The 18,626-nt window shown below is 38.8% G+C and overlaps 3 protein-coding genes across 3 annotated transcripts in view; 1 reads left to right on the forward strand and 2 right to left on the reverse strand.

Moving 5' to 3' along the window:
• Positions 1-18,626, forward strand: part of LOC146635481 (butyrophilin subfamily 3 member A2-like) — a 242,486-nt gene that overhangs the window by 103,694 nt on the left and 120,166 nt on the right. The gene's annotated exons all lie outside the window — the stretch shown is intronic.
• On the reverse strand, positions 1,059-5,611 carry LOC146635486 (high affinity immunoglobulin epsilon receptor subunit alpha-like). Its single transcript, XM_085350139.1, has 7 exons — positions 5,581-5,611; positions 5,343-5,384; positions 4,860-5,121; positions 4,534-4,778; positions 4,225-4,350; positions 4,003-4,062; positions 1,059-1,141 (listed from the first exon to the last, which is right to left on the reverse strand). The coding sequence occupies exons 1-7, from the start codon at positions 5,609-5,611 to the stop codon at positions 1,059-1,061; spliced, it is 849 nt and encodes a 282-aa protein (XP_085206265.1).
• On the reverse strand, positions 13,231-15,009 carry LOC146635487 (high affinity immunoglobulin gamma Fc receptor I-like). The gene is made up of 5 exons (XM_085347194.1): positions 14,979-15,009; positions 14,678-14,722; positions 14,326-14,565; positions 13,996-14,241; positions 13,231-13,391 (listed from the first exon to the last, which is right to left on the reverse strand). The coding sequence occupies exons 1-5, from the start codon at positions 15,007-15,009 to the stop codon at positions 13,231-13,233; spliced, it is 723 nt and encodes a 240-aa protein (XP_085203320.1).

The following is an 18,626-nucleotide window of genomic DNA, read 5'->3' on the forward strand; positions in this document are numbered from 1 at the left end:
TTATATCATATTTATATTATAAGTTATAAGTTAAATTTGAATAATTTAACTGGCAGGAACTCAGAGATCCAAACAGGCAAAATATGCAGCAAGAACGAGACACTGGATGGAGAGAGAGAAAGACCATATATGCGCAAGAGGGAATCAGGGCAGAGGGAAAACACCTGCGGAAGATGGATGGACATAATCTAACTGATGAGACAGGGGAAGCAAAACTGAACATGTGCACACAACAAAAGACTCAGAATAAAACAAATAATAAAACACAAGAAACACATGAGATGCAGCTTGTCTAAATACAGAGAACAGAGGAAGGAAACAGACACAAGACCACGAAGACACAAAATGGGGGCGAGTGAGTGAGGGACAAGCAGCATGACAGAAACCGGACAGACACACAGAGACATGAATGGGAAACAGATGAAAAAACATGGTGACAAGACAGACTTTACAGTGAGGTACAACTAACTAACACAGGAGATTCTGGGGAGGCAAGACCAAGACAAACAGGACACGAAAGAGAACAGACCAATTAAACAAGTAACTAAGAACTAGAAATACACATGATTAAACTACAAGCAGAAGGAAACTAAACAATACCAAATAAATAATAAGAAACACATATCACCACAATAATAAACAAAGTCCAAAAACACTGGGTCATTAGAGTTCCAAAAAAAGAACAAGCAGTTTAGGGGCCTGGACACGTAGCCAGTGGCCTACACAGAGCAGTTCGGGTTGGCCGTGCGGCCAGCAGCGCGGAGCCCTCTCATTGGGTTCTGGGACTGGCTAAACACCAGCTGTCCCCACCTGAGAAATGGGTATGGTTGGAGGGATGGGCTTGCTTCTTGCTAACGGACAGTCTCACACACAGACAGAGTTCTGGCAAGCAGAAATGTGACAGTTTATTTAGAAAAGGGGTGAACCACAGTGCTATATATATATTTTAACAGTGAGTTGGGCAGGGGTCCAGGGGGAAGAGGAAAGGGAATCCACACACACACTTTCCTCTTCAGCACCATCACCACCACTTCTCTTCTGCACACACTCACTCCTCTTCAGCCACTCTCATCCAGATCTCCACTCATGCTGCCGTACACAGAAATCACAAGGGAGGGTCTGTCACAAGGTCCAGTGAAATCTATATAGAGAGAGCACAGGTTAGTTCAACAGGTGAGTAAACAAAGAGCGATTTCTAAGAAAGAGGTGAGAGAACAAACACAAGTTCAACGTTCCCACAACTAACTGCTCCGTGCCAGAGAATTAAATAGTTACAGAGCACCCTGGTGTTATGGCACTGATCATTAACAGGTGGTGGCAATCAGCACAGGTGTGCGGGCCAAGAGCAAGAGCCCATAACGAGCTCCACCCAGGCAGGCAGGAGAGAGTGAGAGAGAACAACACATAAACAAAACCTGCAGCCATCACGAGCCAGCCAGAGAGGGATGGGATCATGACACTAGGAACAGGGAAAGGCGCAAGAAGTAGCTGGACACCAACTGCCCCTGCATGAGGAACATGTACAGGTGCAGGAATGAACTGGGTTATGGCTATCCTCATCTGGGGAGCAGGTGATGGCTGGACACCAGCTGTCCCCACCCCAGGAACTAATATGAGTGCGGGAACCAGTGGACCAGTATAAGTTTACTGTAATTAATTAAAGGGAAGCACAGAGAAGCTGAGTATGTCTCATAACCATTTCTTCATCATCGCTAACACTCAGCTTATGACTTCTGCTTTCACACAGTGTGGTCAAACAAAAGTAGAAAGCCACATAATTTTCTTTGACTATATTGAACAGAAACGGCACTTATTTCTGAGTACAAGACCACATCTAAGTTAGAGACATGCTCAGTATCAGACTTTGCATCACTGACAACAAACTTGCATTTGCATCTGTTTTGCAAAATAAAGTAATGTGACATTTTCAGATTAATGGACACCACAATTAGCTTTTTTTCACGTAATGGTATTTATAGAGCTGTAAACAGATAAAGCAGATGGGACACCGGAAAGCACTAACAACAGTTATATAAGAAGCAAAGCACCTCCCATAGAACATCCTGAGGAACATGGTTCGAATGCCTTCTCCAAGTCCACAAAACACATGCAGACTGGTTGGGCCAACTCATGCACCCTCAAGTATCATCGAGAGCGTAAAGAGTTTGTCCAGTGTTCCACCAACCTGGACAAAAATCGCATTGCTCTTCCTGAATCAAATGTTCGAATAATGGAAAGATTCTCCTTTCCAGCACCCTGGCACCTTCTAGTCCCCCTTTTTGAAGTTCTGAAGCACCCCCACCCGGTCTGCCAGTTCATAGGTACTGCCCATGATCTCCATGCAACATTGCAGAGGTGTATAAATCAAGAGAGCCCTACAACATCCATAGTCTTCAGGAACTCAGGGTGAACCTAATCCAACCTGTGCAGCCCTGCCACCGAGGAGTTGTTTAACTGCTTCAGTGACCTCATTCCCTGTGATGGAGAGTTGTCACCCCTATCCCAGACACTGCTTCTCCTATGGAAGATGTGTCAGTGGGATTAAGGAGGTAATCCCACTGATAAAGTATCCCTTCCACCGCCCGAGAATATCTTCAGTCAAAGTCAGCAGCGCTCCACCCACACTTTACCTTTTCCCCTCCTGAGTTGTCTGACCAGAATCTCTTCAAGGCAGTCCGAAAGCATTTTTCCATGGCCTCTCCGAAGTCCAGCCACTCAAACCACTGCCTGAGTTGTGTTCTGCTTGGCCTAAGTGTCCCCAATATCCCTTGAATGCTGTCAAAGCTCTGATGGAGGTGGGAGTTGAAGATCGTAGGGATGGGGTCATCTCCTAGGCATTCCCAACACACCCCAGGTTTGTCCAGCTTCCTCCCCCACAGTGTGATCCACCTGATCAGCAGGTGGTGATCAGTTGACAGCTCAGTACCTCTCTTTATGCAACTTTCCAATATATGGCTGTAGATCTGATGATACGATTACAAAGTTGATCATTGACCTGAGGCCTAGGGTGTTCTGGTGCCATGTGCACTTATGGACACATGAGCATTGAGTGAGTCCCCAGGTGGATCACCCATTACGATGATTTTTTTTAATTGAGTTGCAACTTGTGGGTAAGTGTCACTAGACCCATATTCTGGACCCATATTTGACAGCCTGAGCTGTAGAATATGGATCTAGAGGACAGTACATCTTTGTCTAATAGAGGAAAGCAGTAAAGCTGAGAGGTCATCACTTATATTAACAGTAATATAACGGATGATGATCTCTGGTTATCATTCACTGTGGTTATTCAATTTCATGTGAAATTTTAGGAAAATCTCTCATTCAGAGTTAGAAACGAAAATCAATACCATTTCTATCAGTCCGTTATGTTACCTGCTGCTAGCAGGACTCTGAGGTAAAAACAAACAAACAAACAACCCTTTAATTGATTACCTGTGTGCTAAGCTATGGTATAATTTTCTGGCTCCTACTCAATACTTTGCATAAAGGAGAGAAAACATGGTTGTTCTTTATATAACACTCAACAAAGCAAATAAAAATATCCTACACGTTGAAAATTATCACTAAAATCTCCAAATTTATAAATGATTAGATATACAAACAAAAATGCAGGTAATAGCAACAAGAAAACTAATTATGATTGTCTGCTTGTCAATTTAGAGACATGTTTTATAAAATACCTTTCTTCTTCCTGTTTTTTTTTCTTATAACAGCATACATTTCTCTGACTGGATTCACCATAGTGGCCGCTGTGGAAGCTGTAAAATAACAAAAGTTATCAAAATATATGAAAACAGGCACAGACTCTTACTTAGCTTAATAAATAGTCTATAGCCTTAGCCTATCAAAAAATTAATTAATTAAAAAATAAACTCAGTATAACTTCAGTACAATATCCAAATAATCAATAAGAGCATTTCTATTTCAAATTATATATCTTCCAGTTTCCTTCAGTTGGATGGTATAAAAACAACACTGCCACAGTGTTTGTGTTCTGACCTGTTTGATCGTCGGCTGAGCCTGAACCATTGACTGTTGTTGATGGACAGAAGAAATTTGCTGAAGGGAAAAAAAGAATAATAAAATAAACTGTATCAACATAGCCAGCGAGAAAGAAATGAACATTTTTTCAAACATTATGCACCAACTAAACTTAACCACACAATAAATGTAATCCATGTAAAAACATTTAGGTAGCAGCAATTGGTGTTTTTTTTTTACCTCTCTCCCAGCAACATTTGCCAAAGTGGTACAGTCCCACCACCAACAACAGAGCACCGAATACAGTAGTGGAAATGATCCAAGGTGTGGCATCACAGGTGAAAAGTCTTGTATCTTTGTAAATGTCTGGATTAGTTGCTGAATGATTAAAAGCTAAAAAAATTAAGCGGAAGATAAAATGTTAATTCAAGCTTCCTTATACTGAGATGATGTTTAAAACGTTACATATCTGGCATTAAAAGCTTCTAAAAACCTGAGGGACGGACAATCAGACAACACAACAGGAAGGTTATAAAGGCTTCAAATCACCCCTGACACTGAGCCAGCTCTCTGATGATTCTCCAACTCCCGAAATCCCACACTTGTAAAGTCCTTCATCAGACTTGGAAACTCTGTGGATTGTCACGTTTCCTGTGGAGCTATTATGGATGAGATGTCCATATTTATAGAAATCAGTTTTGAAGTTGGAAGAAGCCATCTTGTTTCTGCAGCACAGAGTCACATTTCCTTCCTCTATTACAGGAATGGCAGGACTCTCCAGGATCACAGAGCCAACTGTATGAGACAAGTCTGTGATTCATGTGACAATAAAATAATTTAAAATCACAAAATATTGTTACCTTGTTGTAAACATAGCAGTGACAGTTATGTTGATTTTGTTGCTTCTGTTCCCTCCTTCAGTCTCACACCAGTACTCTCCACCATCATCTGGATAAATATTTGAAATGGTGCAGTATGATCCTGTTGGTGTTTTCATGTTAGTTTTATTACATGATTCTATTTTCCCTTTGAATTTATGAACAACTTGACAATAAAGGACCCCATCACAGTAAAATGTTACTGATTCATATTCAAAGAACTGCAGTCTGTTTGGACTGATTCGAAAGGACACTGCATCTGAGAAAAGAACAAACGAAAAGACTCACTGATGAGCTTTACCTAAATATAGAGAAAACAACATTTCAGGAAAAAAGGAAAATGAACTGAAAATGTGCACCATAACTCTTTATATACATGATCACAAAAGAATACTTTTTTCCTACTTTTCATATATTTGGTCCACAAAACACAAAATACTAAACAACATCCATATCAACAAGCAATTTATTGATACTTGCCAACTTTCTGACCATGTGCACAAAGGACCACAAGAGTCATAACTGAAGAGACAGAAAAGAGATACAAATTATAGAGGCCTACAGTGCAATAATAATAACATCTCAGGATGGCACAACTAAATTAGAAAATATTTTCTGAAAGTTAAAAAAAGAAAAGTATTACATCTAAACCTCATTATTAAATTTACTAAACTATTTATAATTTAGCTCTAATGTAGAAAAAGAAAAAAGTACGTACACAGTTTGATGCACAGAGCTCTGACCTCCATGCTGTCTTGCTGCTGACTATGTGCACACTTGACAAATGTTAAGTCAGTGAGCAGGGGGTGTTTCCTGTGTGGCTTCTTTCTGCAGCTGAAGCGATGCTAAACATTTAAAAATAGTATTTGAATAAGCTACGTTACATTAAAGTTACCCGCAGTTTCAGATCACTATAAAAGGGGAGAAAACAAACTGCTGCTTTTAATACAACTTGCAGTCATTGCATATCTATCATGTCTGCCTTCTTAGTTGCATCAGCATGTTAACACATGGTTTTCATTGTGACAGTAATAAACAAATCCTCATCATTTATATCACTGTTGTTATTTGTCCTCTCACCCGTACTGTCATACATATAGGGACTTGGGGGTGGGCACCCTGAACGGAGTCCAGACGGTCTGTTTATTCAGCCTCACCTGTGGTGTCGGTGCCCACCTCTCCATTTTACCTGTTGAGGGGTTTGTGAGACCCCTGCTGTTATCCTCCTGGTCTGGGAGGCCTCTGGATTTCTGGGGCCTGAGTCCCCTCCATGCCTGCTTCATGTCCTGGAGGGCAGGACTGTGGCTCCCCACACCTATTACAGTGGGGCAAAAAAGTATTTAGTCAGCCACCGATTGTGCAAGTTCCCCCACCTAAAATGATGACAGAGGTCAGTAATTTGCACCAGAGGTACACTTCAACTGTGAGAGACAGAATGTGAAAAAAAAAATCCATGAATTCACATGGTAGGATTTGTAAAGAATTTATTCGTAAATCAGGGTGGAAAATAAGTATTTGGTCAATAACAAAAATACAACTCAATACTTTGTAACATAACCTTTGTTGGCAATAACAGAGGTCAAACGTTTACTATAGGTCTTTACCAGGTTTGCACACACAGTAGCTGGTAATTTGGCCCATTCCTCCATGCAGATCTTCTCGAGAGCAGTGATGTTTTGGGGCTGTCGCCGAGCAACACGGACTTTCAACTCCCGCCACAGATTTTCTATGGGGTTGAGGTCTGGAGACTGGCTAGGCCACTCCAGGACTTTCAAATGCTTCTTACGGAGCCACTCCTTTGTTGCCCGGGCGGTGTGTTTTGGATCATTGTCATGTTGGAAGACCCAGCCTCGTTTCATCTTCAAAGTTCTCACTGATGGAAGGAGGTTTTGGCTCAAAATCTCATGGCCCCATTCATTCTGTCCTTAACACGGATCAGTCGTCCTGTCACCTTGGCAGAAAAACAGCCCCATAGCATGATTTTTCCACCCCCATGCTTCACAGTAGGTATGGTGTTCTTGGGATGCAACTCAGTATTCTTCGTCCTCCAAACACGACGAGTTGAGTTTATACCAAAAAGTTCTACTTTGGTTTCATCTGACCACATGACATTCTCCCAATCCTCTGCTGTATCATCCATGTGCTCTCTGGCAAACTTCAGACGGGCCTGGACATGCACTGGCTTCAGCAGCGGAACACGTCTGGCACTGCGGGATTTGATTCCCTGCCGTTGTAGTGTGTTACTGATGGTGACCTTTGTTACTTTAGTCCCAGCTCTCTGCAGGTCATTCACCAGGTCCCCCCGTGTGGTTCTGGGATCTCATCCCGTTCTCATGATCATTTTGACCCCACGGGATGAGATCTTGCGTGGAGCCCCAGATCGTGGGAGATTATCAGTGGTCTTGTATGTCTTCCATTTTCTGATGATTGCTCCCACAGTTGATTTTTTTCACACCAAGCTGCTTGCCTATTGTAGATTCACTCTTCCCAGTCTGGTGCAGGTCTACAATACTTTTCCTGGTGTCCTTCGAAAGCTCTTTGGTCTTGGCCATGGCGGAGTTCGGAGTCTGACTGTTTGAGGGTGTGGACAGGTGTCTTTTATACAGATGATGAGTTCAAACAGGTGCCATTCATACAGGTAACGAGTGGGGGACAGAAAAGCGTCTTACAGAAGACGTTACAGGTCTGTGAGAGCCAGAGATTTTCCATGTTTGAGGTGACCAAATACTTATTTTCCACCCTGATTTACGAAAACATTCTTTACAAATCCTACCATGTGAATTCATGGATTTTTTTTTCACATTCTGTCTCTCACAGTTGAAGTGTACCTCTGGTGCAAATTACTGACCTCTGTCATCATTTTAAGTGGGGGAACTTGCACAATCGGTGGCTGACTAAATACTTTTTTGCCCCACTGTAGATACTTAAAAGGAGAAACCTTATAAACACAAGCACGCTTAACACTCACATGTTCACACAGGTGCACAAACAGGCATGTACAGACACACTCTTGGGCTTGATCTTGGTCGGCTGCTGACTCTAAACATGTCATGTATTAATAATACTGTATTCTGCTCAATAACATTTAATATTTCTTATTTACGGTTACTTATACAATGTTGGTTGTTTCTGTGGGTTTCCTGCTGTGTTGCTTTTTTCTCACATTTTTTTTTTCTTCAGCTGGAGGTCAAGCAAATTTATTAGTTTTTTTTCTCTCTCTCTCCTTCTGTTTTTCTTTTCTCTTTTCCTTCTCCTCATCTTGTGTGATTTTAATAACTCAAAATAAAAAAAAAATTTAAAAAAACTAATTCACTTCTAATTAAATATGGATAGTGGACAAGTAAAGCAACAGCCAAAATTATCCACTTTTGAAATAAATCTTTTGGGCATTTCTTTGGCCTTCAGACAACAATTCTGATTGTTACACTGCTGGACAGGACAGGATAAAAAAGAAAACAAAAAAGAAAATGAAGGCAGAAATCTTAATCGCATCTTATTTTTACTTTTAGTGAGATTTTATTTTATTGGTTTGTGAGGTATCTGAGGTGGAGAGACCATGGGTCATGCTTACCCAACAGTAATTTTAAGATGACCTAGTAAACAAAAGTGAGCTAACGTCCTTCATGAGAATAGAGACACATTTTGGTAATATAATCTAAATATAATATGGCCAACATTAAATTTATTTTATCATCCCAACTCTCTACAATACAGAGAATAAGATAAGATAACCTTTATTAGTCCCACGTGTGGGGAATTTGTTTTGTTACAGGTGTGAACAGTGCAAAGTTGCCTAGAAAAATTACAGAAAAACACTGGAATAAGATATCAATAAGATACCGTGCACAATATAATAGAATAAAATAAAATACTATATATAATCAATAAAATAGAATACAAATGCTATACACAATTGAGTATAATACAATGATGCCAGAAAAGAGTATTGCACTTAGTGTTATTGCTATTGCACATGTGTGGAAGTGTGTGTTTGATCAGTTGAAGTCTTTGTTGTTTGAGTCTGACAGCAGTGGGGAGGAAAGACCTGCGAAATCTCTCCATCCCACATCATGGATGCCGCAGCCACTGAAGGAGCTGCTCAGTGCTGTCAGAGCTATTTGTAAGTATCTGTTTGTACAGCTTCCCTATAGTGGCTCCAGCACATTACATTAGAACAATGTGCAGGTAGTTCTGCATAAAAATAGCTCATGGAAATGTTTTTTTTATGGGGCTACTTTTACTTTCTTGCTTTGCCTACTTTTTAGAGCCTCTACTTTTTCATATTCACTTGAGTAAAGAAGATGAATCAGTATTTGTAGTACTACTTAAGTACAGTCTGTACTTTTGTTTTTAGTTTTCCAGTGAGTTATTGTTATTGATGGCAGCTGGGCTAAAATTTGTTCATTTTAGCCCAACTCTGCCATCTGCTGGTCGTCATGAAATATTGCAAGACTTATTTTCGGGCACAAAAAGGTTACAAGTTTGACAGTGTGTACATGTGCCTGATACCATCTTTAAAACCATTAAAATATCGGTGTATTGTGATTTCTGTCAATGTTTAAAATAATAATGATTAGGAAATATTGTTTGGTATTTAATGGGCATTATTAAAGTCACTTATTTACCACTTGTTCAGTTGCTTGATAGAAGAGGAAACATTTAAATTAGTGTAAATGACACAGTATTGAACTAATTTGCAGCAAACATGATCTGTGTGATCACTTAATGCAATAGAGAGAAGACAGGAGGTATCATTAGAGTGAATTTTGTCTGATCCCAATTTTTTTTTTAGATCATTGCTGTATTGCACTGTATGAGCATGTGGGAGTGTGTGTTTACGTATGTTTCAGATTAAATACATTAATGGAGATTGAGTAAACATAATTTTCCCTTGCACCTCCTGCGTTACAGTTACATTGGATGTCAGAACTCCAGAGCTGAGTGTGTGCCGGTGGTACAGACAGAAAGGCAAGGGATATCAAATTTTGTCATATGTAACTATTGTAACTCACAACCTTGTGCTAGAGTAGATCTCTTAAAGAGAAGCAGTTTGTATTCTTTGTGTTTAATATACATGTGAACATAAAACAAACTATTATCAAAATAAAACAGGAGGTTGAGGATAAATGTTGAAAAATGTAGAATACCAATAAAATAAACAACAAAAAAACAAAACACAAAGCCTTGGATATTTAACACGTACACAAACAAAGATGCAGGAAATACCAACAAGACAACTAATTTTTGTCAATTCAAATATATCCTATTCTGGTTTTTAGTAAAGAATAAAAAATTATTAATCACCTTGAGGCAACTGTTATTAGGATTTGATGCTATATAAAGAAAACTACATTTAATTAAACCAAATGCTTCTCCTTATAGAAATAATCTGTTTGTGCTACTAATTATCGTTTGCTGCAGTTTCCTATATCATGAAAGTTACATTTACAAAAGATTGAACATGAGGTAAATATAACAGGTGGGCTCTGAACATGTCTCACTCTGTGCATTGAGTCTCCAGCTGACTGGGATAGCAGGAATTAAATAAAAATCAGGGGGTGAAAATTCCCAGAAACTGCATTTCCTCATGCATGTGTTGTGCCCTTAAACAGGGGAAATAGTGAGGAGAGGTGAAAGAACGGCACAGACACTCAGCTCTCACTCTCACTCGTCTGTATTGAGTTTCAGAAGCAATACAACCAAAACAATATTCTTATGGATGCACTCAGTCTCAGGACAACTGTATCCAAACTAAGTCACTATTGTTCGCTGCATTAGCTGATGAGAATACTTTAGATAACATGAACTGTAGCATTAGACAAAAACATCTTTTTAACTCGCACATGTTAGCTGACACAGTCACTAACTTTCCACAGCAATGAAATAATACTTTAAGTACTGCATGTCTTCCAGTAGTTAACTTATACAGATAGTAACAGAAAAATCTTCACACAATATGGCGGAGTGATAGCGAAAACTAGCATACACAGCAACAGAGATTAACTGGAACTTCTCAGCAAAATAGTCCGCAATTCACATCTTCCGCTACAATGAACAATGATAACAATGTAATAATCAACAGTAACACACATTTATACAGATTTGTGCATGACAGTTACCTTAAACAGGGGAAATAGTGAGGAGAGGTGAAAGAACGGCACAGACACGCAGCTCTCACTCTCACTCGTCTGTATTGAGTGAAGGAGGAAGCGCGCGAACCCACCTACTGGAGCCCTGAGGCATTAACAATGGATCGAAGCACAATCAACCCAGGCAAAACTTTCACTACTTATCTCCCTCTATATTCCCACTGCATATTCTATTCGAAAACAGTCAAAGCAACAAATAAAACATTAATAAGGGCATGACATGAAATGTAAGGAACAGAGATGTACAACTTCAAAACTAATCAAATTTACGATCCACCACACATGTCCTGCAAGTCCAAACTGTTAAAATTACAACTTGTGAACAACTAAAGAAATACAGTATGGTATAAAATGGTGTTTCTAGCTTTCTGTAGCTTAACCTCCTCATTGTGCAGATTACATCTTACATCTTATTACATCTTTTTTCCATCCACAGACCAGAGAGGGATGTAATCATGGCTCCTTCACCCGCATACATAACTAGCTGTTGTCATTTAAGATGCACCTTCTTGTGCTTGCTTTATAACACTGATGAGTTCCTCATTCATCTGTTTTCCATATTTAAAAAGTCCATTCACATTTTGTGATGAAGCTTTTGTTGATCCTAGTAAACACACCACTTTTGAACTGAAGCTGGAAACAGTAGTGAAGAGACTTGCGTATTTGTTTGTGGCCATGTTTTTCTAAAATAGAAAATTGTTTTTATTCTCTAACATAGTACATGAAAATAATATGTGATAGTGGAGACAGACATTTCAGTGCAAAGTAAGTCACAGGTCACTTATGTCCACAAACCAGCCACAAAAAGTGTTGACAGACATGTAGCAGTATATGCTACTTTGCATGTGGTTATCAGGGTTATATGTTAAGTGGAAGTGGGAAAAACTCTGACTCAACCCAAATGACTTCTGCTTTCATAAAGTTTTGCCAAACAAATGCAGGCACATGATATTTTTTGGCTGCATTGTATTTCGGCTTTCTAATAGATATTGCTGCAGCATGAAAAAAGACACCACTTCTTCTGTCTGGGTACACAACCACACTTTAGTCAGGGTGTTTAAAGATGGGCTGTCCTCTGTCTATGGGCTCAAATTGTGGCCATAGATATGTTGTACTTGTACATCAAATGCGTAGTTGTGAACTGAGTTTTGTAACCTCGTAAACCACAATATCCAAAAATGTTATGTTTGTGCGTCCATAGATGAGAATTTGTGTGAATTAGGACCAGAAGCTCAGTAAGCCACCTCTCCGACAACCAAATCCATCTGTTCTCTGATTGGATTTTTACATTTGTGATTGACATAACATTGACCAATCAGCTGAAAGAAAGGGAAAATTGGGTCAAAATTTGTACTTGTAAGTTCAAACTCACACACAGCCAGGGAACTTGAGCGCAGAGTTTTACATGTAGTTTTTTTTATAGGATAAGAATTGTGTTGAGAACACATACACGTGATCCTGAATCACAGAAATAGCATTAAATGTTGTGACTGTTGATAGAATCATAATGTATATGTGGTTGTAGTACTGATTAAGTATACTCAATTGTTTAATACTGATCAGAATATAACCAGGTATATTAATTATAAATATGCTTAAGTTAACCAGTATACTGCATAAGAAAATTTAGAACATAATAATGAATCTGAAGACAGGCCTCAAATAAATCACCTTGAGGCAACTGTTACTGTGATTTGGCGCAATATAAAGAAAACCAAATTGAATTAAACTTAAGACTTTGGTGTGTGTGTGTGTGATTGTGTATGTGTGGGTTGCGCAAGACGGGAGGGAGTGAGAAATATATAATTTAATAGAGTTTAACAGAGAACAAGTAAAAGAAAATATTTCTATATAACTGGATTAAAAGGTAACAGCTTGTAACAGCATTCATACACTTACAAAAAATTAAAGCACATAGATCAAGTTTATTTAAGTTAAAATTTTAAATAACAGACAATTGCTTTTGTTAGCATTTGAATCCAACACTATATGGGTTTGTCAGGTTTCTCTAACTGAATACGCGCATGTTTATAACAATTAATAGACATGCAAATAATGCAAATGGACACATCTATTTCAATTACAAAACAATGCATGGTATATTTGGATTGTTTAATATATCACTCAACGAAGAATGGAGGACAGCTTTCTATTGTCTATTTGTGTTACTCATAATAACCATTGCCTGCTCTGTTTCATGTATCATAGCAGTTGCAATTTCATGAGATTGAGTTTAAATTAGGTGTTGTGGCTCTGATTTTCCCAGAGTGAAGAAGTCCCACAAGCAGCAACAGCAGAGCCACCATTATGATGGTGAACACAGTCCGTAAGACGAGGTAAATATGACAGCCAGGCTGTGACGAGGGGTCTGTCTGGGTCTCTGTGTGATTGATTGAGGAGATAAAAACAATTCATTAATTATTTCAGTGTTCACCTTGGTTATTTACTTAATATTTACATTGGCAAATTCAAGGGCTGAAAAACTGGTAGAAATGCAGTTCCTCTATTGTCCATTTAAGTTGTGAATTTTACCCCCATAGACTACCAAACTGTTAAAAAGCCCAGCAAATGAACAATTAAAGAAATATGGTATAAAATTTTATGTAAATTATATCTGCACATTTTTCCTCCATATGTAGTCCAAAAGTTCTTATCCCGTTTGTTGTTTGTTGTTTATTATCCATGACATATTATTTTTTTCACAGTGGTTTATGATGTCTGATCTGAAGAGAAAATTGTGTAAATGATAAAAAAAATTACTGAATTATTTTATAATAAAAGAGTCTGTTTAATCACACAAAGCAGGAGACTGAAGTGAGCAGTTAGCGATCATCAGCTGATTCATGTGTCAGTCACAAACCCACTTCTTTGTTTCCTCTTCTGTCAGACAAATTCACCATAAATTCTAGTATAATGATAAGTGATACAGTTGTATTACTACCGGCATTAAAAAGGAGAAAAACAAGACCTCTTCACTGTCTCACCTGTGACACTGAGCCAGCTCTCTGGGGATTCTCCAGCTCCTACAATGCTGCATTTATAAAGTCCTTCATCAGATTTTGAAACTTTGTGGATGGTCATGCTTCCTGTTGAGTTGTTCCTGATGTGGACTCCATATTTATAGAAATCAGCCATGAAGTCTGAGGGAGTTAACTTATTTCTGCAGCTCAGGGTCACATCTTCTCCCTCCATCACAGGAACAGCAGGACTCTTCAGGATCACAGAACCAGCTGAATAACAAGAGTTTTTTGGTTTTTTTTTAAATAAAATTTGATTAAAATGAATCACAAAATATTGTCTCACTGCAAACATACCAGTGATGGAGATGTTGATACTGTTGCTTCTGATCCCTTCTTCATTTTCATACCAGTACTCCCCACTGTCATCTAGATAAACATTTGTGATGGTGCAGGATGATCCTTTGGGACATGTTTTTATTTTCCCTTTGACTTTATGCACAAATTCACAATAAACAACTCCCTCACAGTAAAAGGTCACTGCCTCATATTCAAAGAACTGTAATCTGTTTGGAAGGATATGAAGAGAAAATGCATCTAGATGAAGAAAATGAGAGATTTACTTTAGTTTTATTTTTGAATATCACAAATTTAAGTTCCAAACACAAACTGATAAATGTTCATGTCAGTTTACTTTTCTGGTACTTACCACTTTTCTGATCATGTGCACAAAGCAGGATGATCACACTCATCACTGAAAAGACAAAAACAGGCATTAAAAACACACATTAAAACAAACACACACTAAAAAACACATTAAAAAAGAAAAATAACAAAAAAGAATAACCGCCATACATAATACTTAAATGTAAAACTGCTGACAAAGCTACTTGTTATTTGGCATTTTCCTCTAGATGAAACTTTTCAAACCACATAATTTTCTAAAACCATTATTAACTTATAGATTTATTACAGTTTAGTTTTAATGTGGAAGTGAAGAGAGGACTCACTGAGTTTGACGCAGAGAGCTCTAAAATCCATGATGTCGTCCAGATTGTTAACAACATTCTGTTTCTGTTTGACTTATTCGTGCTGCTGATGCAACACTTGGCATTTAAAAGAAGAAGCAAAAATGCTGGTCTAGTAACACTACAGTTTCAGTTCACTGGAGTGAAATCAGAGAAGAAAGCTGCCTTTAATGCAACTTAATAATAATTCAATGTTTCTCACATTCACTTTACTACGATACAGTAACATGTGAACAAGTATGTATTAATATAAAATCCAGAGTGGTATCATTGTTTAAACAAAAAATGCACAGCTAATGGGTTTATTCCAGTACACAACATTTTTCTTATTGTTAAAATCATGAACATACACTTGTGGTGAAGCTGCTTGCACTTATCAGTGTGAATACCTGATTGTTTATGGACATATGAGCACATCAAACAGAGGTACAAATACAAATACTTAAGAGACTGGACATTTTATTTGCAATGATAATTTTCACACAGCGTGTCTATTACATGCATGCATGACTCCTGAAGCAGCCCAATAAGCATAAAAGTTACTGTACGGCTATCATTTGTTAACATGATGCTTGTTCTGATACATGTAATACATTTATTACCAACCCGAGAGTTATGCTGGACATTCTTCTGAAGTCTTAATCCACCTCCAGCTGACGGTGCTGTAGATTCCGCTCAATAACACATTGGGTCCACTGGTAAAATGTAGTTCTAGTAATCAGCGCTGGATTACTCTGTGGTTTTCTCGAAGGACCCAGATGTAAATCCCCAAATAATGAATTTAAGAACTGAAATTGAATTTTAGAACTGAAACTGAATGGTGAGAAGTGAAATTGAAATTACTGGAAAGAAAATTTTTAAAAAGATGAAATACAGTTTGAAAGGAAATGAATTCATTTTCAAAATATACAATTCAATTTCAATTTAGTGACGATTATTTTCAAACCAATACATTGGATTTCAAATTAGGCTAACTCAAATTCAGTTTTAAAAATCATTTAGTCAAGTTACAGATTCAATCTGACAAATGCAAATTAGAATTTAACTTATTCAAATTCAGTTTCTGATGGCACAAAGTTCTGCCCAAAATATATCATGTAGAAAAACTGATATGTGCTTTTGAAATTGAACTTCTTTGTCTTCTATGAACATATTGCTTGGAGTTTCAGTTATTCAACCTACTTAAGATCAAAGTAAGCTGGCCTAGAAGAAAAATGAGTTTGACATACCCGTGTTTTAACTACCATGATTTCTTTTTAGCTATTTAAACATCAATCACTTTCTTTCACCCAAAATTATTTTGTATTATTCATTCTACATATTAGTATTAACACAGAGTCCACACGGAGGCAGTCAATGAAAACTGTTATCCAAACATAGGATCAAATTAACATAGGAAAAAATAAACCGTCTGGTACATTTCTAGCTTTATATTTGTTTGTTGCAATAATATTACAATATTACAATATTATTTGCAATAATGGTTTCAGCGGTACTACTCTGCCTCTTGCCGTGCAACACGAATACTGCAAGATCTTCTCCCAGGGAGATAAAAGAGAAATCCCCACATACTTTGTGTCAAACGAGTGAATTATGGCCGTGTCAAATTATTTATTGCAAAGGAAGTAATAAAGGAGGTAATGCACCTAATGCAGACATATTATTAAAGTTTGGGCTATAATGGTTGTATTGATGTATAGCAACTTGAAATGCTCCCAAAAATGGCTCCACAGCATGTAAAAATATAATATAAGCTCTGGCGGACTTGGTTCTATGGTAGGTCTTAAAGGGTTAAACACAGTCGTTATCAGGGTCTTTTTTTGTTCGGCTCCAGCCTTGAGACCCCAGCTGGCGCCGAGAGGGTATCCGCATGAAGTTCAATTCAATTCAATTTTATTTATATAGCGCCAAATCACAACAGAAGTCGCCTCAAGGCGCTTCATAGATACAGAGAAAAACCCAACAATCATATGACCCCCTATGAGCAAGCACTTTGGCAACAGTGGGAAGGAAAAACTCCCTTTTAACAGGAAGAAACCTCTGGCAGAACCAGGCTCAGGGAGGGGCGGCCATCTGCTGCGACCGGTTGGGGTGAGAGAAGGAAGACAGGGTAAAGACATGCTGTGGAAGAGAGACAGAGGTTAATAACAGATATGATTCAATGCAGAGAGGTCTATTAATACATAGTGAGTGAGAAAGGTGACTGGAAAGGAAAAACTCAATGCATCATGGGAATCCCCCGGCAGCCTACATCTATTGCAGCATAACTAAGGGAGGATTCAGGGTCACCTGGTCCAGCCCTAACTATATGCTTTAGCAAAAAGGAAAGTTTTAAGCCTAATCTTAAAAGTAGAGATAGTGTCTGTCTCCCGAATCCAAACTGGAAGCTGGTTCCACAGAAGAGGGGCCTGAAAACTGAAGGCTCTCCCTCCCATTCTACTTTTAAATACTCTAGGAACAACAAGTAGGCCTGCAGAGCGAGAGCGGAGCGCTCTAATAGGGTGATATGGTACTACAAGGTCATTAAGATAAGATGGGGCCTGATTATTTAAGACCTTGTATGTGAGGAGCAGGATGTGAGGAGTTAATATACACACATGCTGTCTCTGCTTGTAAATATGACTGTACCATTAGTCTGTATAGTCTTGTCCTGTGGAGGTGGCTCTTCTGTGTTGTGCCATGCGCTTGTGAAGTGGCTCCACAGGACAAGACTCAGCTGTCCATCCGCATCTTAAGGATAAAGGACACTCTTTCGAGGATGCCAATGTTCACATTGTGGACAGAGAGGACAGATGGTTTGAAAGAGGAGTGAAAGAAGCCATCTATGTCCACTGTGAGCGACCATCTTTGAACAGAGGCGGGGGTTTACGACACCAACTCTCTGCCATCTATAATCCAGTTTTGAGATCCCTTCCCAGACACCTTAACGCCCACTCACATCCTGGGCCATCTGATCTCAGGAATTCGCATGACAAGGTGGGGCCAGGTTTCACAATGAACTCACCCGATACTCTGGCTGATTGGGACCCACACCCAGTTTCACACCTTGTCTCAGGCGATTAGAGGATCATCAGGGGTCTTTTTGTCCCTCTGTGGGGGGTTACTCCCACTAGGTTTATATCTGGGACTCTCCACCATTTGACCTTAGAACTGAAGAAGCTTCTCGGATGAGAGGTGAAACGTCTTCAAGTAACTTAAAGAAGTCCAGACGCTTTTCTTTGCAAGCTCCTTTGACTTCTTTATATCATATTAAGATATCTCAGGGATTAAACATCTTTAATTTACCAGAAAGTTTCACTCATCTGGCCCACTTAAAATCAAAGTGAGCTGTATGTGGCCCTCAATGCAAAATGAGTTTGAAATCCCTGACTAAGACAAATTACTGAGTGATGTTTTTAATATCTCAGTCCACTGATTAAAATGGCTTTGAATTAGAATCAGTCTCACCTTGTGGTTGAGTGTCCCTTATGGTGTAGATGTAGTGAACAGGTCTAGAGGGCAATAAACCATCATCTTCTGATGGGGAGGGACAGTGGAAGTGAAGGGATAGAATAAAGTTACGTTGAAACCAAGCACATCATTGTTTTTCTTGTGACATTACCAATAAGTTTGATGTGTCACATGGCCCTC

Source organism: Diplotaxodon limnothrissa, linkage group LG3, assembly GCF_057381915.1.
Source record: "Diplotaxodon limnothrissa isolate DT_005_m linkage group LG3, D_limnothrissa_male_GT1.1, whole genome shotgun sequence".
In the NCBI taxonomy this organism is placed as follows: domain Eukaryota; kingdom Metazoa; phylum Chordata; class Actinopteri; order Cichliformes; family Cichlidae; genus Diplotaxodon; species Diplotaxodon limnothrissa.